Here is a 27,132-nt window from a genome sequence, read left to right on the forward strand (position 1 = left end):
GGTGACACACACCATTCAGGAGGCAGGGGCAGGTGGATCTCTGAGTTTGAGTTAACCTGGTCTACAGGAACAGAGCAAGTTCCAGGCCAGTTAGGGCTAAATAATGAGACTCTGTATCAAACAAACAAACAAACATATATATTAATAGGTTTTCTTTCTTCTAGGGTGGCTTCAAGTTTGCAGCAATATTCCTGTCTCAGCCTAAATTTGGGGTCACCGTTGTGAGCCACTACGTCCAGCTACCTTCCCCAGTTTTGCTTCCATGAGATAAGCATCTAGGATACTCCTCCTTTCAGTATTTATATAAAACACTTCTTGGAGTTGGGAGAGTAGTCTGTGTTAGCATATACCCTAAGTATGTGTGAGGGCCTGGGTTCAATTCCCAGCACCACCTAAATAAGTCCACACCAAAACCAACATACACACACAAAAAGAATTTGAAAAAGGGCAGTAAGAAGCATAGGACACTTCACAGGAATCTTCAAATAATAGTTTGACATTCATTCAAGTCCCCTGCTCAGGGATAACGACGGCGAGGCCATAGACTTCCCATGTCTTTACTTTCATCCAGTGGTAATCATCTGCCAATAGTAAACATGGCTGCATTTCCCTTCGCGCTTCGCCTTCAGCCAGTAGTAAGCATGGCCGTATCTACTTCCGGTAGGCTAGAAGTCAGGGGTTACACAAGATGGCGGCCCCCATAAGCGGTTGACGCGTGAAGCGGAGGATGTTGGCGGCGGCGGCGGCGGCATCCCGGGCTCTGCTGGGGCCGCGGCTGAGGCGGCCGGTACCGGCTCGCGAGCACTGGAGACCGGCCGGCCGTTCACGGAGCCGGCGAGAAGCGGCCGAGGCCGAGGCGGACGCTCCAGTGTTCCAGTACGTGGGCGAGCGCGCGGCTCGCGCCGATCGCGTGTTCGTATGGGGCTTCAGCTTCTCCGGGGCTCTCGGAGTGCCCAGCTTCGTGGTGCCGTCCTCGGGGCCCGGACCGCGCGCCGGCCTGCGGCCCCGACGCAGGATCCAGCCGGTACCCTACCGCCTGGAGCTGGACCATAAGGTGAGGGCACTGGCATCCTCGCCGCCTCCCTTCGGGGACTTGCTTCCCGCGTGGCCGGACTTCCGGGAGCGTGACCTCCTAGATCTGCTAGATCTAGATCCTAGATCCCGGGATCTGCTGAGGAAGGCATGGGGTGGCTTCCAAGAAGACCGTTTATCTCGGATATCCGTCTTTAACTGCTTAGCTTGCTTGTGACGTCTGTGGATTTTTGTGTCTTTCTCAGCATTTTCTGTGTGTAGTTTGCATATGGTTCGAGAAAGTTTTATGTCTTCACTTACTTTCTTGTTGGATTGCGGAGTTTGACAATCACAACAAGCGTTCTGCCCTTCTTAGATCATTTGCTCAGTACCCCAAAAGGCTGTAGCTGTCACCTCCCTGTTAGCAACAGAGAGGGCGAGTAAGGCCCAGGGCCCCACAGCTGATGGGGTGTAAATGAGGGTATTTGTACTCAGACTAGACCGGCTCCGCGAGGGAAAGAAAATTGCAAAGGTCGGGAATGTGTTGGCTGGAGTAAGTGATGGACAGCTGGGAGAGGAGATGTTTCTCTGTGTAGCCCTGGCTGACCTGGAACGAGCTTTGTAGACCAGGCTGGCCTCGAACTCAGTAATCCACCAGCCCCTGCCTCCTGAGTGCTGGGATTACAGGCGTGCGTCATCACTGCCCGGAAAGGAGATGTTAATCTGAGCAGTTGTAGAGAGAATGGAAGGTTGTACATGGTGCCTCTAAAGAGGCTCGTGTTTAAAAAGGGCTCAGCCTGCCTGCCGTGGTGCCTCACACCTGTATTCCCAGGACTTGGACTGGAAGGTTGAGACAAGAGGGTTGCTCACAAGTTGTACACAATGAGACCCTGTCCCTATTGGGCTAGCATCTCTCTCTCTCTTTTTTTTTTAAAGATTTATTTATGATTATATCTAGGTACACTGTAGCTGTCTTCAGACATACCAGATGAGGGTGTCAGATCACATTATGGATGGTTGTGAGCCACCATGAGGTTGCTGGGATTTGAACACAGGACCTTCAGAAGACCAGTCAGTGCTCTTAACCGCTGAGCCATCTCTCCAGCCTCTGTGCTAGCATCTTTAGTTGAGGGAAAAAAAAATCAGCCAGTTTATTTATTTATTTATTTTCTAATTGTGTGCTTGTGTCTTCTATCTTGTAACGTTGCTGCAGTTATAAATGGCCCTATAGATTAAAAACAGTTTTAAAAAATGAATATAGTATTTTACCTGCATACATGCCTGTATCATTTTTGTGCCTGGTGCCCATGGAAGCCAGAAGAGGCCTTTAGAGCCTGTCAAAGTGGGATTACAGAAGGTCGTAAGTAAGCCATCTCCCAGCTCTTGTTCCTTTTTTTTTTAAGTTCAGTTTTTCAAGACAGGGTCTCCCTATATTAGCTCTTGTGGTCCTGGGACTTGCTTCGGCCTTGAAACTGACAGAGAGATCGACCCACCTCTGACCCTTGAGTGCTGGGATTCAAGCCGTCAGGCCTGGCTCTGGTCCCTGTTCTTACAGATTTTTGTGTATTTCTTAGTGTGTTCTATGTTCAGGTTGCCTGTTCATAGAGGTAGTTTTATGGACTTGTTTCTAATTGGGTCCTTATTTTCTTTTTCTTGCTTGGTTTAATGGGGTGGAACTTTTATTATAGTGTGAAATCGGATTAGTAAAAAAGCTAACTTTTTTTTTATTTTGTTTTTTGAGACAGAGAGTTTATATGCAACACAAGTTGGCCTTAATCTCAGTGTGTAGTTAGATGATTTTAAACTTGTGATCCAGGCTGGAGAGATGGCTCAGGTTGAGAGCACTGACTGCTCTTCCAGAGGTCCTGAGTTCAATTCCCAGCAACCACATGGTGGCTTACAATCACTATAATGAAATTTGGCATCCTCTTCTGACATGCAGATATATGTACAGAACACTCTATATATAATAAATTAATTAATTAACAAATAAATTATATATAATAATAAATTAATTAAAAACAACAATCAAATCAAACAACAAAAACCAATCAAATAAACAAATCCAAAACCACTTATGCAAAACAAAACAAAACAAAACAAATAAAAACATAAAAAAAAAACAAAACAAAAAACCCGGAAAAACTTGTGATCCTCCTGCTTTAGAATCCTGCATGCTGGGACTGCAGGTATGAGACACCAGACCTGGTCTTGCTTGTGGGGAAGACATTCATGAACCTCCGTATAGACTGTAGCTGGAGGTCCCCTCCTGGCATATTATCATGTCAATGTTATCTGACACTGTTGGATACTGCTCAAAGCTTTTCACACATGAACAGAATAAACGGCACCTTGTGCCCATCACATATCTGTTGAGTGTTAAATAAATAGGCATCTCTAAGCATGAGAATAGTTTTAGTGTGCTAGGTGTAATTTTTAGATCTGTAGGGGGGTCTGTCTCAGTCTGTCTGTCTGTCTCCCGTGTCTGTCTGTCTGTCTGTGTCTCTGTTTGTCTGTGCATCACTTGCATGCCTGGTGCCCACATAGGCCAGAGGAAGAGGGCATGGGATCCCACGGAACTGGAGCTACAAGGTGCAGAAATTGAACCCAAATCGTTCCCGCTTCCTCTCCTGCAGCCCAGTTAGCTTCAGCCTCCCATGTAGATCAGCTCTGGACCTCAGGCCATGTCCAAAGGATGGTGGCTCTGGAGGCCAGAAACTGCAGCGCGGCACGGTGTGGTGGCGCACGCCCTCGATCCCTGCAGAGGCAGAGGCAGGCAGGTCTCTGAGTTCAAGGCCAGCCTGGTGTACAGAGCGAGTTCCAGGCCAACTAGGACTATACAGAGAAACCCTGTCTCAAGAAGAAAAACAAAATGAGAGAACAAACGAACAAACAAAAGAAAGAAAGAAAGAAAGAAAGAAAGAGTTGAAGGGTTTTGAGCAGAAGGATGGTGGTATACATGCCTTGTATGAATCTTAGGAGGGAAACTGTCACAAGGGAAAAAGAGGGACGTGTCATTTTCGAAGGACATGAGTAAGTAAAACTTCAACAAATTGTAATAACATTATAGCTCAGAAAAGCTGGAGATGGTTTAGCAGTTAAGGACTGGAGGGCTCATGAGTTTCTGTCTCAGGGCCCCAGGGGTGGCTAACAGTCCACTGTAACTCCAGCTCCAGGCAATCCAGTACCCTCTCCTGGATTCTGAGGGTCCCTGCATGCATGTGTGCACATGTACAAAGAGACACAGACAGACACATAAGAAAAAATCATACTTAAAAAGAAATAGTTAGCTAGACTGAAAAATGTTCCTGGTCAGTTGTGGCACAGGTCTGTAATGGCAGCAGTTAGGAGGCTGAGGCAGGAGGATTATGGCATTTTGTTTAGGATTCAGTGGAATTTAAAGGGGGTCTCTGATTAAACTGTACACAGCTGAGAGATATCAGGAGAGCCTTACACTGAGGAGTTTATAGTGAGTGTGTGACAGAGAGGACTTGGGGGCATTGAGTGCAAGACTGGGGTGACCCCTGTCAGGGGGCTGTGGCTACTCTGGGTAATGTGGAGAGATTTGATTTTTAGAAGGAACAGGGGTTTGGGTTAGCTCTGGCCCTGACTAGAATTAGCGCTCCCACCAGAAGTAAAGTTTCAAGTTGAGTTCCCTCCAGTCACTAGAAGTGATGACTTCTATGGTAGCCATGGCAACCCCCTGCGTGGCCCCAGGCTGTGAAGTGTAGTGTGGTCCGCCCTGCCCTCCGGAAGGAGACACCCTGCCCTCCTTTGGGCTGGTGTCTTAATCTCTGGGACCTTGGTTTTCTTTCTTTTTTTTTTTTGACTTTTTAAAAAAAAAGATTTATTCATTTATTTATTATATGTAAGTATACTGTAGCTGTCTTCAGACACACCAGAAGAGGGCGTGAGATTTCATTACAGATGGTTGTGAGCCATCATGTGGTTGCTGAGATTTGAACTCAGGACCTCTGGAAGAGCAGTTAGTGCTCTTAACCTCTGAGCCATCTCCCCAGCCCCTGGACCTTAGTTTTCTACTGACAGAGTAAGTTGCATGAGTCAGGTGCTGTTCGCTACAATGGCTTTGGATGTATGAACTCATTTCTTCTTGGTAACAACCAGTGAGGGTGTGCTTTTCTCTCAGTGTGTGCGCGCTTGTAGATGCGTGCGCCTGTGCTCGCCTGTGCAGAGGCCAGACTGCCTGCCTTCCTCTGTAGCTCTGATTACTCTCCTGAGACAGGATCGTTCACCGCCCCTGAAGCCCTTGAACTTGCTGGGCTGACTGGTCAGTGACCTGGAATTCTCCCATTTCTGCCCCATCACTGAGCGTACAAGGTAGCACATACAGCCATGCCGGATGGATCCGGGTTCAGGCCCTCCTGCTAGCAGAACAAGGGTCCTTACCTATGAGCCATCTCTCCAGTCCCTCATTCCTTTACAAATGTTTGAGCACACATGTCATTATTCAAGATGTGTGTGTATACATGTATGTGCACACACTTGGGAATCATTGCACACATGTAGAGCTTGGGGGACAGCTTGCAGGAGTCAGGTCTCTTCTTCCACCACATAGTTCTGGGGATTGAAGTGTAAGTGGCACGTTGACTGATGTGTCTGGTACTTGTTTTCCCTTTTCGTACGGAGATCTAGAGAGGATAAATGATACAGCCGTAGCCACATAGCTGGTAAGGGGTGGGACTGAGATTGGCACTAAGGGCTTCCTTCCATCAGCTGCCATGCTGGGCTGGGTTGTCTGGCGTGAGATGAAGATACCCAGTGTGTGCTGTGTGTACAGGGAAAACAGATGATGGTCTAGCCTGGCAGACCCAGCTGAGTCCCAGGCACTGTGGGCAGCACATGCGTGTGTATGTAAATAGGTGTCACATCTTGCTGAGAGCACTGACACCACAAATGAGTCCGTGGTGCATTGTGGGAACTCCTTTTCAGATTTCCTCCGCTGCCTGTGGCTATGGATTCACATTGCTGTCCTCGAGAACCAAGGACGTGACAAAAGTCTGGGGTATGGGACTCAACAAAGATTCCCAGCTGGGTTTCCACAGGAGCCGGAAGGATAAAAGTAAGCAGGTACCCACCCTCCAATAGACAAAGAGGGGTGTGTGGGGTGCACGGGGAGGGGCTGAGGGAGAGGGGCCTGAGCCGTCTTGGGCTACGTAGCGATACCCTGTCTTAAAAACTCAAGGGCCAAATGCCCAGCAAGTGACCCAACTGTAATCCAGTGCTGCCTCCCTCATAAGTGCTGGGACTAAAGTTGGGTCAGAGGGGCAGAGGCCGATATCTGAGTTTGAAGCCAGCCTGATCCACAAAGTGGGTTGTAGAATTGCCAGGGTTACACAGAGAAGCCATGTCCTGAAGAAAAAAAAAAACCCCAAACCATAACCAAATAAAATCCCTCAACCCCTGTTGTCTCAGGGTATTTTTTTCAGTCTCTGGTAACAACATGGACCATTTAGGCAAAAAGAGACAAATACCTACTACTTGCTGACCTGTAAAGAGACTCCAGTCTGTCCCTTACTGCTCTGTAATGTCTGGAGCGGGGCTCTCGGGTGGCGCAGTGACCGAGCTCCAGCCCCGCCCCAGAGAGTTCTGTCAGGAGGCAAGTGCAGTGTTCAGGAGCTGCCAGTGGCGTGGAAGGGTGCCGGTGGCGTGGAGGGGTGGCAGAGGCAGGCCGGGAGGCAGGACCCTCAGACTAGCCTTGTCCAGAGCGCGGGTCTGAGGCACTGCTGTCAGGGTTTTTCCTGTGTAAATCAGTGCAGTGGATGGGACCGTCAGGTTTCTCCAAGAGCTGATGTGATGGCACCAGCGGCAGCCTGGTGACCCGGGTGCTTCTGTCCAGCCAGGGGCTATGAGTACGTTCTGGAGCCTTCGCCTGTCCCGCTGCCCCTGGACAGACCTCAGGAGACAAAGGTGTTGCAGGTGTCCTGCGGTCGAGCACACTCCCTTGTCCTGACAGACAGAGAAGGTGGTGAGTAGGCTTGCAGGGGGAGGAGGGGGGAGGAAGAGGAGAGGGCATCTGTGACACTGGCCTTGCTCCTGGGTACCTCCTGATGGCTGTGATGTGGTGTTTCCCCAGCAGACTGAGGGTGGCTTCAGAGGGTGGCATTGCACACAGACTTGCTAACACATGGTCCCCGCTGGGAAGCTGCTGCCCACTCTACCACTGAGTTGATGTGCTACCCCAATCCTTGATTCTTTTCTTTTCTAAGATTTATTTTTAACTTTTATTCATGTGTCTTTGTGTATATTTGAGTGTATACTACGTGTGTGTGTGTGTGTGTGTGTGTGTGTGTGTGTGTGTCTGCACGGTCTAGGAGATAATATCAGATCCAGGACAGAGGGATCTAGCAAGATGGCTCAGGAGCTCAGGGCATGGGGCACCAACCCCAGCTGGGCACTTTTAACTGCCCATTGTGGGTGCTGGGAACTGAACTCAGTACCTCTGGACGAGCACCTGGCTTCTAAGGGCTGGACCATCTCTGCTGCCCAGCCTGGTTTTATTTTATTTTATTTTATTTATTTTATTTATTTTTTTATTTTATTTTATTTTATTTTATTTATTTTATTTATTTTTTTATTTTATTTTATTTTATTTTTTCAGCTTTCATTTTTAATTGCCTGTAATATGTTTTTGTCTGAGCATGTATTTGTATAGCTTCTAAGCATGCTAATAATGTCACGAGACCCGGCAGGCCCTCCTGCCCCTGGTCGTGTCCCCCTCCCCCCGTGGTTCTCCTGGGTCCCAGCAGTGGACTGTGACCTCCAGCCCTGCGAGTGCAGTCGATCTAGAAGAGAACCGGCCTAGGCCGTGTCGCCCCCATGGGCTGCTGCAGAGGCTGCGAGTGTGTGGGAGAGGGAGGCCTAGGGTTATCGAGGGTGCAGGCCAGGAGCCCTCGGAACTGACCTGCTGGCCCGCTCTCGCGTGTGCTTCAGTCTTCAGCATGGGGAACAATTCCCACGGGCAGTGTGGACGGAAGGTGGTGGAGGACGAAGTGTACAGGTGAGCGGACACGGGTGCTGGGGAGGGGCCGTATCTCAGCAGATGCCCATCCTGTAGGGTGACAGGGAAGGGTCACGATGGAGAAAGCTGTTGCTTAGTGTGTGTGTGTGTGTGTGTGTGTACACATACATACACGTCCTCCCCTCATCTGTGGAAGTCAGAGGATCATTTCCAGGAGTCGGTTCTCACCTTGTGGCTTCTGGGCTAGCACCCCCCCATGCCCTGAGCTTCTGAGCCATCTTGCCAGGCCCTTCTGCTTTGACTGGAGCAGGGTTTCTCTGTGTAGCCCTGGCTGTCCTGGAACTCACTCTGTAGACCAGGCTGGCCTCGAACTTAGAAATCCGCCTGCCTCTGCCTCCCAAGTGCTGGGATTACAGGCATGCGCCACCACTACCCTGCTTTCTCCATTTTCTTGAGAAAGGGTATCACTGTATATCTTTGGCTGGCCGGGAAATTTCTGTGTCAGCAGGTTGGCCTTGTACTTACAGAGATCCACCTGCTCTGCCTCCTGGATGCTGGGATTAAAGCATGCGCCATTATGTGTGACTATTCTGTATTTTTGTAAAATGTTCACTTTATCAAATTAGCTTTAGAAATTTTCCCTTTATCTCACTCTTTTTACTTTAGTGTTGAAAATATTTTCCTAAGTCAGGCATAGTGGTGCAGGGCAGAAATCCTACTGTTTAGTTACAGGCTGGAGGGTTAAAAGTTCAAGGCCTACCTGGGCTGTCTATGCAGACCTTATCTCAGAATATAAAAAGGAAGGGTTAGGAGGCCAGCCTTGGTGGCACACACCTTTAATCCCAGCATGCTGGAGGCAGAGGCAGGCACACCCTGAGTTCTTGGCTAGCATGGTCTACAGAATGAGTTCCAGGACAGCCAGAGCTACATAATAGAGAGACCCTGTCTCAGAAGCAACCAACCAAACACATGACCTGGGACTGCAGCTCCTTTGTTGAATAGCTAACTTTTCTCTTTCAGTAAGAATCAGGCATGGCTCAGTCTTAGAGCAGTTGTCCAAAGCTCCCCTGTTAGCGGCTCGGGTAGGGCTATGCTGGCGAGCCTGACACCTGGGTCCCATCCCTAGCACCAGAAAAACACCAGAAAACACCAGAAAAGCGCAGTGCTTCCTGCTGCCGCAGAGGGAGGGCTGGACTTCTGTCCCTAGCACTGCCTTGGGTGGCTCACAGCCACCTGGAGAAGCAACGCCTGTGGCCTCTCAGGGCACCTGGTCACTTGCACACAAACCCACACACAGAGTTAAGAACTCGACAAACTCACCAGCCTTAGCCGACTGCCCGGCATCATTTGACCTTGAGAGCTGTTCTGTTTGCCGTGTGTGTGTGTGTGTGTGTGTGTGTGTGTGTGTGTGTGTGTGTGTGTGTGTGTGTAGACATGACTGTGTGGGTAGGGATGACAAGAGGTAGATTTGCACTGTGCGTGAGGACATGACTGCGGGTAGGGAGGACAGGAGGTAGGTTCCTGGGCGGGGCCCAGCCTGTCCGGTGCTCATGGTCGCATCTGTTGCTTCTCTTCAATCTGCTCCTGGCTGAAGCGAGAGCCACAAAGTGCACAGGATGCAGGACTTCGATGGACAAGTGGTCCAGGTAAGAGGACCTCCAGGCCTGTCTTCTCAGGTGCTTCTGAAGGTTGCAAAGTGCACGGGATGACGTCACATGTGTCATTGGGCTTCTCCGGATATCTCAAGGGTGCTATTGCGCTGATAAAACACCATGACTGTGAGCAACTTGGGGAAGAAAGGGTTTATTTGGCTTATACTTCTACATTGCTGTTCTTCACTGAAGAAGTGGGGACAGGAACTCAAGCAGGGCCGGAAGTGGCGGCAGGAGCTGATGCAGAGGCCATGGAAGGGAGCTGCTTACTGGCTTGCTTCCTGTGGCATGCTCAGCCTGCTTTCTTACAGAACCCACCATTGCCTGGGCCCTCCGCCATCCATCAGTGATTAAGAAAATGTCCTACAAGCTTTGCTACAGCCAAACCTTATGTTGGAGGCGTTTTCTCAATCTTCTCTGATGACTGTCACTTGTGTCAGGTTGACTTAAGAGCAGCCAGCCCACTGGCTGCAGAGATTAGTAGAAATTAACTCAGCACAGGCCAGAACCGATGCCAGAACACAGGAGCAGGGTAGAAGGGAAGGGGTCATAGCAGGGTAGAAGGGAGGTTGCAGCAGAGGGAAAGTCTCCATTGACTTCAGAGTGGTTAAGTGTGAGTTCAAGTCCCCACCCCTCCACTTCCTGCTGAGTGACTTTGGTCAGTCACTAACTTGAGCAGTTTGTTTGTGCTGGAGGGTCTTGACTGTTGCTTTAGCACAGTCGCTGGCAGAACGGCTGTCCGCAGCTGTGAGTTAGGAGAAGAGTGTGGAATCTTCTTGTCCTGTCGACAGGCCTTAAGGTTGTGTGTGGCTACAGGAAAGCGTGCCCCTCAGGGCAGTACAAGGGGGAGAGGCCGAGGTCAGAGTGGGTAAGGTGGGGAGATGAGGCTGAGGAGGAAGAGCTGCTGGCCTTGCTTCTGAGGGTGTCTGCATTTGCTTTCATGAGTGGAGAGGGTGACAGGGGCAGGTCGCGTGGCTTCAGAGAGTAGCTGTGAGGGTGAACTTGGGGGAGCCCACCTGACCCAGAGCGCTCTCCACATGGGCCTGGCTGCCTGGGCTCTAACAGCAACCTGCTCTGTCTGCCAGGTCGTCTGTGGTCAGGACCACAGCCTGTTCCTCACAGACAGAGGCGAAGTCTATTCTTGTGGATGGGGCGCCGATGGGCAGACAGGTAGGTGTTCCTTGGCTCTCTGGGGAGGTGCAGGATCTCGGCCTGTGGCCTCTGCAGCCGTTGTGGGCTGTAAGGCTCATGGTCTTGATTTGGGTCTCCTGGGGAATGTCATCTTTGCATCCTTCCCTGTTCCTTTTGCTGCTGGTTTCCATAGAAACAAGCCAAGGTGACAGAGGCTCCTCTGCACCATTGGGCCTCATTTCCTTGTGCCTGGAGTCTGGAGGAGCAGGCTGGTCTGTTGCCTCTGTGGATTGTGCTGGTACCCCCTCCCTCGGGGGCTTAGGGACTCAATTATGAACTTGTGTTTTATTGAGTTTAATTTGCGGGAACCTTCAGGACCTGCATTAGAGATCATTCCACTCGAAGGCATTTCACTGACCCTGGCTTCTTGCCAGGGCCACTGCTGCAGAGATCCTGATTTACCCAGGAGCCTCTGCTTCAGTGCCTTCAGTGCCGTGCTTTGGCCGGCTGCCGGATAAAGGTCTTGTGCTGTCTGGGTGGCCTAAAGTCCTGCTCTGAGTGGCCTCTTCCCTTAGCCTGCTGAGGACATGAACTTACAGGTGCATGCTGCTGTGTCTGCCTTCCTTACCTCCCAGCAAGCCCCGCAGGTTAGAAAGCACTTCCTGCAGGGCTGGCATGCCGCACGCATGGTGGTACTGCAGCCCGAAGAGCAGCAGGAAGAAGAAAGGCAGTACTTGCTTAGAATTTATGCACACTCAAAAGCTCTATCATATTGTGTTATTTTATTTTCCAAAGTTTTCTAAGTTGACTTTTGGGGGTTTTGTTTGAGGATCTACTCCTCTCCCTCCCTCTTCCTTCCCCTCCCTCCCTCTTCCTCCCCTCCCTCCGCTCCTCTCTCCCTCCCTCCCTTCCTCCTTCCCCTCCTCTCTCCCTTCTTCTCTTCCTTCGTTCCTTTCATTTTTGACTTCATCTTTCTATTTAGTCCTGCTTGTCCTGGAAGTGGCTCTGTAGACCAGGGTGTCCTTGAACTCACAGAGGCCTCCTATCTCTGCCTCCTGAGTGTTGGGATGGATTAACGGTGTGCACCACCACATGTTGAAGGTCTGTTTCTAAGGCTGTCCTGGAACTACAGTATAGACCAAACTGGCTTAGGATTCACAATGTAGCCCAGGCTGTCCTGGAACTCATGATTTCCCGTCCTCAGTCAACTTGATTTAGACCTAGAAATTCCTAGGGTGTTAAAATATGCTGGCTGTGGTGTTCTTTGTCTGTCTTCTGTGGGACAGAGTGCATCCCAGGAGCCTGCCCTTCCCTAAGTCTCCCGTGTCTGTGAGTTAATGCACTGTTTCCTCCTGTGCTAGGCCTGGGTCACTACAACATCACCAGCACCCCCAGCAAGCTGGGTGGAGACCTTGCCGGAGTAACTGTTGTCCAGGTCGCCACCTACGGCGACTGCTGCTTGGCTCTGTCTGCAGATGGAGGTGTCTTTGGCTGGGGGAATTCCGAGTACCTGCAGCTGGCTGCTGTCACCGACTCCACACAGGTGCGTAGGCAGCGGGAGCTGAGCTCACTGTAGAGGTGCGCTTCAGGTGGAGCCTGGTGTCTGTCATACTGCCTCTGCCCCGTCGGCTCCTTCAGGTGGAGCCTGGCGTCTGTCATACTGCCTCTGCCCCGTCGGCTCCTTCCGGCCCCGAATGAAGACGATTGAAAGCTCAAGTGACTGCTGGCCCTGGCTTAAGACAGTGTTTTATTTTTGTATGCTTTTCAGTGTGTGTGTGTGTGTGTGTGCGCGCGCGCGCGCGCGCGCGCGCGCGCCTGTGGTTGATGTTGGGAACCACCCTTGATTATTAGTCCATCATGTTGATGGAGGCAGGGACTCTTTTCTTTTGAAATATTTATCTATTTATATATGTGAGTACACTGTAGCTGTCTTCAGACATAACAGAGGAAGGTATCGGATCTCATTACAGATGGTTGTGAGCCACCATGCGGTTGCTAGGAATTGAACACAGGACCTCTGGGAGAGCAGTCAGTGCTTTTAACTGCTGAGCCATCTCTCCAGTCCCAAGGCAGGGGACTCTTAATCAAACCCAGAGTTTGTCAATGTAGTTTGTCTTGTAGGCCAGGTTGCTCTGGTAGCCCTTATATTTATGTTGGCCTTCAGAGGTTAGAGCCCCAGGCCGCTTACCTGGCCTTTATGCGAGTCTGGGGATCCAGTCTCCAGTCCTCGTGCCTGCAGGGAGGCACTTTAACCACCTAGCCAGTCTCCCCAGCCAGGATATGTGTGCTTTCAGACAGTTTGTTTGCTTTGTGGAGACAGGGTTTCTCTGTGTAGCCCTGGCTGTCCTGGAACTCACTCTGTAGACCAGGCTGGCCTTGAACTCATGATCCTCCTGCCTCTGCCTCCCAAGCACTGGGATTAAAGACTTATGCCACCACTGCCTGGCATGGACGGAGTTTTGCTATACAGATCTGGCTGGCCTCAATGTGTAGCGTTCCCCCTGTCTCCTCCTCCTGAGTGCAGCCATCACAAGGCAGTCTAGCACACCCAGCTAAGACAGATGTTAAGTTTGCCTCTCACCCACCATCCTAACGGGGACGTGAACATGAATGAGGCAGTGCACGCATGCGCCCATGTCAGAGTGCCTCTGCTCGGTACAGCATGCAGCCAGGCTGGGTGACAGGTGGGAAGGCAGCTCGGGCTGCATAGAGAGACAGCAAAGCAAGCTGGGGTGGAGATGCACACCTGTAATGCAGCACTCAGGAGGCGGAGGCAGGAGGGTCATGAGTTCAGAGTCATCTTGGCTACATAGTAAATTGGAGGCTAGTCTGGGCTACATTAAACCCTGTGCTGGCTCCAGAGCATGCAGATCCTAAACGTAAGAGTGGAATGGGCTAGCGCTTGGCTCAGGTCACTGTCCCCGCGCTGGGATTTCAAGCGTGTGCTGCCCGCTCCAACTGGCACACAGCATTTTAGTAAGGACTATTTTGAACATAAAAAGTGGAAATTATTTTATTTTATTTTATTTTTATTGATATATTTTTATTTACATTTCAAATGATTTCCCCTTTTCTGGGTCCCCACTCCCCGCAAGTCCCATAAGCCCTCTTCCGTCCCCCTATTCTTCCATCCACCCCTTCCCATTTCCCTGTTCTGGAATTCCCCTATACTCTTGCACTGAGTCTTTCTAGAACCAGGGGCCACTCCTCCATTCTTTTTGGACATCATTTAATTTGTGGATTATGTCCTGGGTATTCAAAGTTTCTAGGCTAATATCCACTTATCAGTGAGTGCATACCATGATTGATCTTTTGAGACTGGGTTACCTCACTTAGTATGGAAATTATTATTATTATTATTTTTTTTAAAGATTTATTTATTTATTATATGTAAGTACACCGTAGCTGTCTTCAGACACACCAGAAGAGGGGTCAGATCTCATTACGGATGGTTGTGAGCCACCATGTGGTTGCTGGGATTTGAACTCAGGACCTTCGGGAGAGCAGTCAGTGTTCTTAACCGCTGAGCCATCTCACCAGCCCGGAAATTATTTTATAACTAATATTTTTCCTTTTGTGGTGTGTATGTGTGTGTGTGTGTAGGCCAGAGGACAAGTTGTCTTACCTCAGGAGCCATCCCTGGGCCCGGGGCTCACTCATTAGCTGAGCTGGCAGCCGGTTCCTGGGGTCAGCCCATCCCTGCCTTCCCAGTGTGTGGATTACAGGAGCGCACGCTCACACCCAGCCTTCTGTGTGTCGTGGTTCTGGGGATGGGATAGAACTCTGGTCCTCGTACTTGCAGAGTGAGCCATGCGCCCAGGCCATAACTAATACCTTTCTATTCATCACTGATGTTACTTGCTAATGGCCAAGTTTTTTAATAATGAAAGTATAATCTAAACATTGTTATTCACCAACACAAGGTGTGTGCAACATAGTAGGTTTTGACCATTCACACGGTTGCAGGCTGATGACTTGGCTCGGCAAGTCAACCTGAGTTTGATCGTCAGTGAAAAGAGAGATCTGACTCTCGGGAGTTGTCCTGTGACCTCCACTGTGCTCTCTGCATAAACGCGTGTATGTTACATACACACATAGTAAGTAGATAAGTAAAATAAAAGTTAAATGTAGCTTGGCTGTGGTGGCTCACACCGTTAATCTCAGCACTCAGGAGGCAGAGACAGGTGGATCTCTTGAGTTCGAGGCCAGCCTGGTCTATAGAGTGAGTTCCAGGACAGCTAGGGCTACACAGAGAAACCCTGTCTCGGAAATAAATAAATAAATAAATAAATAAATAAATAAATGAAATATACATAAACAGCCACCCTGCTCTTGCTCTCCCAAAGGTTTTTTTCTGTGAGGCTCCCATAGCATCTTCTTGTCGACCTCCAGAGTCACTAGTGGCTCCCATGGTCACATCTCTCGTCCCATTTCTCTGCCCTGGCCTGTTTCTGTTTTTGTTTTTGTTCTTGTGGTACTGGAGACAGCCCCACCTTGAGTACATGCTATACCACTGTCTGCGTTCCCAGCACTTAGCATACATTTCTCATGTAATGGTGGGTCAGGAGCCCGGCAGGGGCGCAGCAAGTTCCTCGGCCCTGAGGCTGTTAAGGCTGTAGTCCCTGTGCTCTCACCGTATGGCCTGGCTGTGGAGCTTGCTGTGTAGACTAGGTTGGTCTTGCGCTCATGGAGTCTGCCTGTTTCTGCCTCCTGAGTGCTGGGATCAAAGGTGTGCATACTCACACACATCTTATTTTAATTTGCTTACACTTGTTTAGTGTGTGTAGTCAGAGGACAGCTTAGAAATTAGTTCTATCCTTGTACCACGTTGGTTCGTGGAATTCTCAGGTAGTGAAGCCTGGCAGCATATGGGTTTACCTGATGAGCAATCTCACCAGTTCCATCGCTCTGTCTGTCTGTCTGTCTGTCTATCTATCTAGACACGGTCTCACTCTGTAGCTCAGGCTAGGTGAGAACTCAAGGCAGTCATCCTGACTCAACCTCCAGAGTAGTGGGATTACACGTGAACCGCCATACCCAGAGGTCAGGCTGTAATGTTACCTTCAAAGGCAAGCCCCTGCTGACCTACTTCTCCCAGCCAGGTTCCATCTCCTAACGGTTTCCAGCCTTCAAAGTAGCACCACTGTTTACCACTCTGGTCTGCAGCGTGGCCTGGTAAATGAGTCAGACTAAAGTCTTATGCCAACTTTATTCAGAGCATCAGACAGTTTATACTCTGAGGGTTAAGATGAGTTGCCTGAGTGAAGTGTACAATCACAAGGATAAGCTGCACCTGGCAAAAACATGTTTCTCTGTAGAGACACACGAATAACAACAGCTAAAGTAAATTCATTCCTGTTTGCTACACAAACATTCCAAAACACAGAATGCTTTGAAGAAACTGGTGTCACAGGACTCTTACCTTGTTTTCTTGAAGTTTTCTCACTCTTGCTCAGAATTCTCCTCACAGGGCTCCTCCACTCTTGGACTGTGTTCCAGCACAGCACAAGCTGCGGGATAGTGTCAAAGCAGGAGCTGAGCTGGGGACGTGGTAGTACAGGCCTTTGATGTCAGCACTTGGGAGGCAGAGAGGATGAGAATCTCTGTGAGGTCAAGGCCAGCCTGGTCTCCATAATGAGCTTCAGGACAGCTAAAGTTATACAGAGAGCTACTGTCTCAAAACAAACCAAACAAACCAACCAAAACCAACCAACAAAAACACCCCCAACAAACCGCATGAGCTTGTGGATTTCAGACTGAATCATACAGTGGTTTCCAGTGTCCTGCGTGACCTGGCTTCCCTGCTAGTTGTCTTTGTCTGTTTAAGGCTTTGTGTGTATGTGCTGTGTCCGTGTGGGTCTGTGCATGTGAGTGTGGGTGCCCTCAGAGGGTGGAAGAGTGTTAGATTCCCTGGAGCGAGTTACAGATAGTTGTAAGCTGCCAGATGTGGGCTCTGGAAACTGAACTTGGCTCATCTGAAAAAGCAGCAGCACTCATAAAAACCATTTTCCCCTCTTTTTCTTTTCTTTTGAGACAGGGTCTCACTATGTAGCCCTAATGGGTCTAGAGCTTTGCCATGTAGACCAGGTTGACCTTGAACTCACAGAAATCTGCCTGCCTCTGCCTCCTGACTGTAGGGTTTAAAAGTGCTTATTACATCTTCCCCCACCCCATGCCCACCCTCCCCTCTATGAATTAAAGGGCAGTGCTTTAATTCATAACACTGGCTGGCCTGGGACTCTATTTAGAGCAGGGTCTCAAACTCACCGAGGTCCTGTGCTGGGATGACTGCGTGCCCGGCATGCCTCTTACCAGAGGCTGTGATCGTCCGTCCTGTCCCTTGTCACCTCTTCCTGGAGGATGTTCCCTCTTTCCTCACCTAACTACCTCTACTTACCCTTAGAGCTTAGGAAAAGATACCCTCACCTCTCCCGTGCCAGGTCAGCCTCTGAGAGAGTCCTGGAAATCCCTCCACACTTTGGTCTCGCACAGATGAGTGCTGAGTTTGGTCACCGTCTACCCCGCAGAGAAGGCCCCTCTGGCTCCCTTCTGTGTCCAAGCCCTTCTCAGGAAGCTTAGCGAGTGAGAGATGCTGGGGAGACAGACCTCTGTGAGGTTCGTGAGTGAGCTGGGACCCCAGCCAAGGGCTCTTTCTGCTTCTGGCTGCTCTGTTGTCCTAACCATGTCCACCCTTGTCCCTGCAGGTGAATGTCCCTCGGTGCCTGCCTTTCTCTGGAGTAGGCAAGGTGAAGCAGGTGGCTTGTGGTGGCACAGGCTGTGCCGTACTGAACGGTGAGAGCCACTTCCTGGCAGCTGTGTGGGAAGCACTGGGCAGATCGGAGAGGGAGGGGACAGCTCGTGTGCTTCAGAGGCTGTAGGTGGCAGCCTGCAGACAGGAGTGTGGCTGTGGACCATGACTCCAGGTAGGGGTGATGTCCCAGCAGGATCACAGCTCAGGATAGAGGTGTGTAGACAGCCATAGGGCTCAGGCATTTTATAGCAGACGGCTCTGGATCCTGGAGCTGGGGGTCTGACCCAGGCTCCTGTGCACACTGCGGGGAGTCGAGGCAGATGCTCCACCCTTAGCCACATGCCTGGGCTCTCCCCCTAGCAGCAGAATTGTATTGTTATAGCCAGGGCTGCAGAGAGCCAGATAGTGTCCAACTCACTGTGACAAAAAGCAAAACCAAAAACCCCAAACCAAACAAAACAAAAAACCAACCAGTAGATAAGTAATGGTGTGGGGTGGTGAGAAGATGGGAGAGGAAGAGGAAGGGAAGAAGCAGTCGCCTGGTGTATACAGGGCTGATCCCGCACTCCGGAGCCTGAGGGAGGGTTACACATTCCTGGCCCACGAGGAACAGAGCAAGGCCGTGTCTTATTACGAGAGTGAGTCCAGTGGATAAGGGCGCTGTTCTTGCAGAAGACCCAGGGTCGGTTCCTAGCACCCACATGGCAGTTCACAACCATCCCTGACTCCAGTCCAGGGAGTTTGATACCCTCTTTTAACCTCAGGCATCAGGTACTGTGTGATAGGCACTGTGTGATAGGCACCATGTGACAGGCACCATGTGACAGGTACTATGTGACGGGCATCATGTGATAGGTGTCATGTGATAGGCATCATGTGTCATGTGATAGCCACCATGTGTTGCACAGATACACATTTGAGCCAAAGACTGACACACATAAAATGAATCTTAAAAAACAAGACCAGGGGTTGGAGAGATGGCTCAGAGGTTAAGAGCACTGACTGCTCTTCCGAAGGTCCTGAGTTCAAATCCCAGCAACCACATGGTGGCTCATAACCATCCACAATGAGATCTGATGCCCTCTTCTGGTGTATCTGAAGACAACTACAGCGTACTTACATATAATAAATAAATCAAATTGGAAAAAAAAAAAAAGACCAAAAAAAAAAACCAGCCTAAAACAAAATCCCAAACTTCTGTTCCACAAAAAGAAAGTTAAAAAGTATTTCTAAGGGTTTAAAGAATTCGGTTGGAACAGCTTGTGTCTGGCATGGTTCTCTGATCAGTGTGAAATGTGGCGCTGTCTGTCAGTAGGGAAAGTGCCCACACTTTTACGTGCCTGGTGGGTTGCTGTACGTTGGCTTCCTCCTGAGTCAGGCTCCCCAGGTTACAGGGAGAGGATGGACTTCAGCCTGCCGGCGCGGCGGGTTTCAGTATCCTCAGGTGACCTCCAGACCTCCACCTCCTGAGTTCAGGGATTACTAGTCTCTGCTATGCCCGGTTTCTGCAGCCTGGGGACAGAACCATGGGCTTCATGGAGGGAGCATGTATTCTACCACCTGAGCCCTCACCCCATGGCGAGGGGGCTCTGCGTGGCTTGACTCACAGCCACTGTTTTGTTGTGACACAGAAGAAGGACATGTTTTTGTCTGGGGCTACGGAATTCTTGGGAAAGGACCAAAGCTCTTGGAAACAGCTCTTCCGGAAAAGATCCCACCCACGCTCTTCGGTTTGACGGAGTTCAACCCCGACGTCCGGGTTTCCCAGGTCCGATGTGGGCTCAGCCACTTTGCCGCGATCACCAGTAAGTTACCGGCTGCACCGCCAGCCAGCCTTCTGTTCCTTCTTAACTGGGATAGCTCTCAGCTTGTCATTGCACTACATCCATTTATAGCCGCCCATCCATCCATCCACCGTCTTTCTGTCCTTCTCTAGTCTGCCATCTGTCCATTTCTGTCCATCCATCCATTATCCATCTACCACCCATCCACCCAGGATGCTTATGTCTTCACAGAATCAGGCAGGAGGGCGGCCATGGTGGAGGGACTCCAGTTTGTATCACACAGTACACACACTCTACTGCTGCCATTTTGGTTGGGTTCTTCGGTTTGTGGTCAGGTGTATGCTGTGGTGCGATCTTATAGGAGGCACCCATTTGGGGGTGGTGTGGGGGAGAAGGGTTTGGTGAGGGCTGGTGAGAACCAGGAGAGGTTTGCGCTGTGCATGGACAGGTGATGCAGAAGTTAGCGTGTGGATGGCGAGTGGCCCTTGTTACAGACCCTCCAGCGTGCCGGGGAGAGAGGACCACAGTGGTGGCCGGCTTTTGACTGTTTAAGGCTGGCCAGGTTGTAGAGCCACAAACACCTGGACCCTGGCCTTCCACATGTCCCAGGTTCATGTCTTGGTTCAGGCTGCTGTGCAGCCATGTGCAGTTACTGTGCATGTCACCATAGGGATTCCCAGGGACCTTCTGCTTCCTTGCCATTCAGAAGGCTTCTTGAGAGAAAGGTGTACCTTTTCCTTTTGCTCGACACCAGAGCCTAAATTTGTCCTCTTTTGGGGTACTTTTAGTCTGCCACGTAACTGACCTCTATGCTACTCAAATGGCATGGCTCCTTTTCACTCTCTTAAGCAACACTTGTGCGTCTATAGTGAGCAGCTCTCTAAAAATAAAAAATAATAATAATTTAAAAAAGGCCTTTTTTTTTTTTTTTGACTCAAGATGTGGCTCAGTGGTAGAGCCCCTGCCTAGAATCCCCCAGTGAGGGGCTGGGGTGTGGCTCAGTGGTAGAGCCCCTACCTAGAATCCCCCAGTGACGGGCTGGGGTGTGGCATAGTGGTAGAGCCCCTGTTTAGAATCCCTCAGTGAGGGGCTGGGGTATGGCACAGTGGAGGAGTGTCTGCCTAGAATCCCCCAGGGAGGGGCTAGGGTGTGGCTCAGTGGTAGAGCTCCTTCCTAGAATCCCCCAGTGAGGGGCTGGGGGCGTGGCTCAGTGGTAGAGCCCCTGCCTAGAATCCCCCAGGGAGGGGCTGGGGGCGTGGCTCAGTGGTAGAACCCCTGCCTAGAATCCCCCAGGGAGGGGCTAGGGTGTGGCTCAGTGGTAGAGCTCCTGCCTAGAATCCCCAAGGGAGGGGCTGGGGCATGGCTCAGTGGAGGAATGGCTGCCTAGACCTTGCAGGTGAGGGTAGTGGATCAGTAGGAAAGCACTCTCTGTAAGGTGTAATCATTATGTGTTACTTTGTTCCTGTCTGACTCCTGTACAAGGTCAAGTTCATGAGGACAGGAAGCATGTGTTGAGTTGCCGTCCTGTCCGTGCCCAGCACACGTGTGGTCAGGAACCCAGCACACCCACACTGCAACCCAGTGTCTCACCTCACTTGGTGGGAAGGGCAGAGCTGGCTCCCCTGAAGCTGGTGGTAGCCGGCCATCTGGTGAGCAGAGTGGGCTGTGCACAGGAGCCCTAGACCTGGCCCACAGACAGGCTCACCTTCCCGAGGCTGCTGTCAGAAAGCCTGGCCTGGGACTTGGTCTGGATGGGACATCCTAAGGGTGCCTTTCTCTGAGAAGCCGTATTTCAGAGGCTGAACTGCGCAGTCGACCCTATCCTCTTGCTGGCCTGCTCCTTGTGTAGCTCTGACCAAGCCGTCTTCCTTCCTTTGCAGCCAAGGGTGAGCTGTTTGTGTGGGGCAAGAACCTCCGAGGGTGCTTGGGGATTGGACGCCTGGAAGACCAGTACTTCCCATGGAGGGTGAGACCATGCGGGGTGTGTCTGTGTGTGTCTGTGTGTGTCCTAAAGTGTGTGTGTGTGTGTGTGTGTCTGTCTGTCTGTCTGTGGAGGGTGTCCCAAAGGGTGGGTTGGCTTTGGGAAGAAAACAAAATATGGGGCAGAGTCCAGGACGTCCTGGACCTGTGGTGCCGCAGCCAAGGCTGGGCTCCAGGGAGATGAGTGGGGGTGACGAGCAGGAGCTGGTGCAGCACTGGCTTAGTAATCCCATCACTCCGGCCTCTCTGCTCTGCACAGTCAGTGCGCCACGCGCCTGCTGCAAGCACTCGCACGCGTGCGCGCGCACACACAGACACAGACACAGACACACACACACCACACACACGGCTAGGCTGAGCGCCTGCTCAGTGCTCCAGCCCCTGGAAGAAGCTGCCAGAGATTTGACTCTTCACAGAGGCTTGCACGGATCCTCAGGCTCCGCCCCCGGCCACACATAAACAGTAGGGTGGCCTATACCTTCGATCCCAGCACTAGACTGGTGGGATCTAAGAGCCAGAAGAATCAGAAGTTCAAGGTCAGCTTTGACCACAGTAGCAAGTTTGAGGCCAGCCTGGGCTGCGTGAGAAAAAAAAGAATAGCTAAGTTTCTTCAGAACAGCTTAAGGGCTGGCTTAGTAAACACTAGGAAGCACGACATGAACAGATCCTCCTAAGAAAAGAGAGGTGGTTCAGCGGGTAAGGGTGCTTGCCGTTCCCCCAGAGAACCTGGGGGGCATTCCCAGAAGCATGTCAGATGGTTCACACTGGCCTCTAACTCCAGCTCCAGGAGGTCCTACTCTCTACTCCCTCCCCCGCTCTGCTCTCTCTCTCTCTTTCTCTCTCTCTCTCTCTCTCTCTCTCTCTCTCTCTCTCTCTCACACACACACACACGCACGCACGCACGCACGCACGCACGCACGCGCACGCACGCACGCACACACGCACAAAGACATAAATGCAAATTTCAGTTTCCCTGCTTTATTTTTGGTATTTTATGCCCCTGCACCCATTTTTTTCCTAGACCCAAGACCAAACCCAGGGCCTGGCTCTACCACCAATCTTCGACTCCCTAAAAGTCTGAGGCATTGCCAGTGTCTGACTTCCTCTCAGCAGGCCCCGCCCCTGTAATGGCTGCCATTTTCCATAGCACCAAGCTTTCTACACGTGGCTTCAGGGCCACAAGATCCAAGCTGGAGCCACGGGAGGTGTGGGGGTTCCCATGGCACAGCTCTTGCTGTGCAGTGAGAGCTGTGAGCCCTGAGGTGGGTCCCATGAGGTCACACAGTAGGTCACACATACATTCCACTGTTGTGCATGGTGGTGCACACCTGAGTCCTAGCCATGGAAGGCTGAGGCAGGAGGATCAGGTCAGCCTGGGTTAATGGTGCGGTTCATTCATTCTCTCTGTCCTTAGTGTGCAAGAAGCCCTGGATTTGATCCCTGGCACCACATAAACCAGATGTGATGGGGTACATCTGTACTCTGCTGAGAGGAAGAGGTAGAGGTAGGAGGGTCAGAAGTTCAAGGTCATCCTCAGATACAAAGGGAATTTTGAGGTCAGCCTGGGCTACAATGAGACCCAGAGACCAACATCCCCACATGACCCGGGACAGACTTGTTGTGGAGTCATTTCGGAAACCTGAAAGAGACCCACAGCAGGGGGCACTGGAGCCACCTCTGTTCCCAGAGGTCCTTGCTGCTGTAGGTCCTGACCAGCAAGCACAAACCAGACAGCATCCTGTGTGTCCGGCTCTGATGGCCAGAGCGTCTGGGGACAGCACCGAGGTACCTGAGTGCAGTGGGCAGGCTGCAGATGACCCGACAAGGCCAGGGAAGGTAAACAGATGACCTCAAGCGGCTTCGGGGGTTGCTAAGAGCCCACCTGGCTGGGTCACTGGGCAGCTGGTCACTGCTGTTCTGGGGCCGGCCTGGGGCGTGGTCTGCAGCCCAGGCTGCCTCCGTCCTGTTTGCTCAGTGTGTGTGGCCGCTGGTGCCAAGGCGCTTTTGTTTGGGGAGGCAGCGAGACCGCGCAGTGTAGCGTGGTTCCTGCCTTCATTAGCTGTCCCAGCAGCCCCTCATGGAGTTGACGCTCTGCACCCAGCCACCCCCCACGGCGGTGCTTTCAGGCCGGGCCACCTGTCGCAGGCATTCATTTTGTCCTGGACTCAGGAAATTACCCAGGCAGTCACAGGAAGGGTGGGTGAATAGGGTCCTCGCCAGCTGATCCCGATCCACAGCTGGGGGAGCGTCTGAAGGCACAGTCATGCAGAGTGCGGGCACAGCCTGTGAGGGCTAAGATGTGCTTTAAGTCGTTGTCAGTTGAGTGCAGGGCATAGCATGATGGGGTTAGTAAGAGGCTCTTAACACCTGCTTATTTATTTGTTTTGACAGGGAGTCAGGTAGCCCAGGCTAGCCTCAAACTCATTGTATGGCTGGGGAACTTCTGGCCCTTTTGCTTCAACCTGCACCCCCGACACCCCCATCTCTACACCCCCACCTCTATACCCCCATCTCTACACCCCCATCTCTACACCCCCATCTCTCCAGCCCAGGCGTCGTTTTCTTTTTTTTCTTTTCTTTTTTTTCTTTGATGTATTCTTTATTTACATTTCAAATGATCCAGGCGTTGTTTTTCATTGAGTGTCCTTTTATAGTGTGCCATTCCTTGTTCATGATAGTAGTGACAGTGATAAACGACAGAGCGGGCAGGAGGCTGAGGCAGGAGAATGCTGCAAGCTGCAGGCTGGCCCATGCCGTGGAGTAAGACCCTGTCTGAAAAGCTAGCTTGATGCAGCGTATGGCCGCACACACCTTTACTCCCAGCTCTCAGGAGGCAGAGGCCAGCCAGGGTTACACAGGGACATCCTGTCTCTATAGCAAGTAAACCAGCATGGCTGAGGCGATGGCTCATGGGTAAAGTGCCTGCTGTGTGAGCTCGGCTCCCCAGTGCCCTGTACGAAGCTCTCTCCGCTCAGTGGTGCGGTCTGTAACCCGGTGCCCATAGGACGGGGAGCAGCCAGTCTCGCTGAAACCGTAATCTCTAGGTTCAAGTGAGTGACCTCGTCTCAAAAAACAAGAGTGGAGAATGCTAGAGGAAGACACCTGACACTAACCACTGCTTTCCACAGCCACAACGCCACACTCAACACACATCCCCTGCACAGCACACATACATACCACATAACATTTTCACACACTATACCACACACACACACACACACACACACACACACACTGTACATAAACCCCACACGTACTCCACAGACATATACATACTACATTCTGTACACACTACACATACACATGCCCTCCACACACACAGACACACACAACACTGTACATACACCACACACACTCCATTGCATGCACTGTTTTAGGTAGGGTCACTATTGCTGTGCTGAGGCACCAGGAGCAAAGCAAGCTGGGGAGGGAAGGGTTGATTCAGCTCACACTTCCACACTGCTGTTCATCATCAAAGGACAGGACAGGAACTCAAGCAGGGCGGGACCCGGGGGCAGAGCAGGTGCAGAGGCCATGGAGGGGTGCTGCTGACCGGCTTGCTCCTCAGAGCTTGCTCGGCTTGCTTGCTCTGTGTGTGTGTGTGTGTGTGTGTCTGTCTGTCTGTCTGTCTGTCCCTCTTCAGCCCATGGATGGCACTACTCATAATGGTCTGGGCCCTCCCTGTTCCATCCCTTATTAAGACAACGCCCTGCAGGCTTTTGTACAGCCAGGTATTAGAGGCCTTTCTTCACCTGAGGCTCCTCCTCTCCGATGACTCGAGCTTGTGTCGAACTGACCTAAGACTAGCCAGCGTACACACCGTATACAGTACATTCCACACACCTACCACACACATAAGGTGCGCAGGACATTCCACATCCACACCACACACACGCACACACAGCCATGTGATGCCGACTGGATAGAGGCACTTGACGCCAGGTGTGCCTACTACCTGAATTCAATAATTTAATATACAGTATCCACAAGGAGAGAGAGGGACTTACTCCTGAAGTAACTACTGACTTCAAGTACACACACATACACACACACAGTGTAAAAATTAAAGAACAAAATACTGAGGATTGACGGGACCGGCCTCTGGAGGCCCAGTGTAGCTCTGTGGCCCTATTCCCACACTAGATCCACCAGGCAGAGGCCTTTCCTGCACTCTTGGGAAGTACTTGGTGACCCCCAGGGAACGAACACTCAGCCTCCAGGCAGGGGATCTGGACGCCATGGTCACAGGCAGTGGAACCAGGAGCATCTGTGTCCTTCCCCAGGGCCGCCTTTTTTAGAATGGCTCCTAGAGCTGATGCCACCGATGGGCAGGGGGGTAGGGGAGTCTTCCTGATCCTAGCGAGCTGGGGATTAGTGTGGGCATCCCGTTTCCAGGGGATACAGCCACACACAAAGAGCCTACTAAGAGCAGGGTGGGGCGTGGCGCAGTGGATAGTTTTCTAGCCTGACACGTACATAGCCTGAGAGTCTGCCTCCAGCGCCACATACGCCAGGTGTGTGCAAAGCCAGCACCTGGGAGGGAGAGGCAGGAGGGTCAGAAGTTCATGGTCAGCCTGCAGGCTAGCCTGGGTTATATGAATTGTGTGTCCCCGTTCCCTCCGGCAGGGCTCCAGAGCCTGTTTGTCCTTGCCTTACTGTGTCTGGGGCTTCTTTTCCAGGTGACGATGCCAGGTGAGCCTGTGGACGTGGCTTGTGGAGTGGATCACATGGTGACTCTGGCCAAGTCATTCATCTGAACCTCCCTCTGGGCCTATCCCAGGCTGGCCCCAGCCTGTGAACTATACGACAGCAACAGCTTGGCAGAGGCAGGGCGTGGCCACCAGCAGAGCTTCCGAGGGTACTGGGAGAGGGCCAGGCCTCTGTGTCCTCAGTGGGGACATTATACTAGGAGCCTGTGGCCAACCCCACCCCCCCAGGCTCCTGCCTGCTGAACTCAGCTCAGGGCGGCTACTGCTGCCTTGCCATGGTCCCAAGGAGTGCCCGGGCGTGAGGAGCTTGGAGGGCCGGGCAGATTCATTCCAGGGAACATGGTAGCATCTGGGGATATGTCTTCTGAGACGCTATTCTGAGGGAAAGTTCACTGTTGAGGATACACTTGATATCCTGACAAGACACTCAGAAATTCTTCTGTCACAAGAGGATAAACTTGGGCCTCAGCTCAGCAAGAGAGCCAGCTGACCTTACCTAGGGCCTCCCTGATCCGCTGTCACCCCAGAAGTTCCCAGAAGGACACAGCCCAGGAGCCCAGAATGCCTTGGCTTGAGACTGCTGGAGTGGCCAGTGGGCGGCAGCCCCCCACTCAGGTCTGCAGTGCCCCGGCCTCGGGCCCTCCTCACTGCTGCCTTTGAACAACCCAGAGGCCCCGAAGAAGGACTCTGTGGGCCAAATGCTTGTGGGCTGAGGCTGTGGAATCTTGGCTGAAGGGCTGGCCTTGGAGTACGGAGCCTCAGAAACTGGGAAAATACTTGTTTTTGAGAAAGCTTGTCTTTTCCTTTTGGAACAGCGTTTGAAAAGGTCTTCTGGAATAAAATCTATTTTCTGCATTTTTAAAGAATGGAGGTCTTGTAAAAGTTTTACTTGATCATTCCTTGACAATAAAAGCAACCAATGGAATATACTTTAGAAGGCAGTCCCACCACCCGGGACATGTGTGTGTGTGTGTGTGTGTGTGTGCGCGCACACGCACATTCATGTGGAGAACAGAGGACAGGTGAAGTGTCATTGTTCCTCAGATGTTGTCAGTATTACTGAGATGGGCTCTCACTTTGTAAATCAGGCTGGCCTTGAACTCATGGAGGTCTGCCTGCCTTGTCTCCAGTGTTC

At 51.4% G+C, this 27,132-nt stretch overlaps 1 protein-coding gene across 1 annotated transcript; it reads left to right on the plus strand.

The window, feature by feature from the left end:
- The first annotated feature begins 511 nt into the window (after positions 1 to 511).
- Positions 512 to 26,863, plus strand: Rcc1l (RCC1 like). Its single transcript, XM_052168035.1, has 11 exons — positions 512 to 1,054; positions 5,962 to 6,091; positions 6,869 to 6,997; positions 7,963 to 8,029; positions 9,585 to 9,636; positions 10,728 to 10,812; positions 12,135 to 12,316; positions 17,478 to 17,565; positions 19,156 to 19,329; positions 21,189 to 21,274; positions 25,968 to 26,863. Exons 1-11 carry the CDS (start codon positions 728 to 730, stop codon positions 26,043 to 26,045), a joined length of 1,398 nt encoding a protein of 465 aa, XP_052023995.1. The 5' UTR covers positions 512 to 727; the 3' UTR covers positions 26,046 to 26,863.
- The last annotated feature ends 269 nt before the right edge of the window (positions 26,864 to 27,132 follow it).

This window comes from Apodemus sylvaticus, chromosome 22, assembly GCF_947179515.1.
Source record: "Apodemus sylvaticus chromosome 22, mApoSyl1.1, whole genome shotgun sequence".
Classification (NCBI taxonomy): domain Eukaryota; kingdom Metazoa; phylum Chordata; class Mammalia; order Rodentia; family Muridae; genus Apodemus; species Apodemus sylvaticus.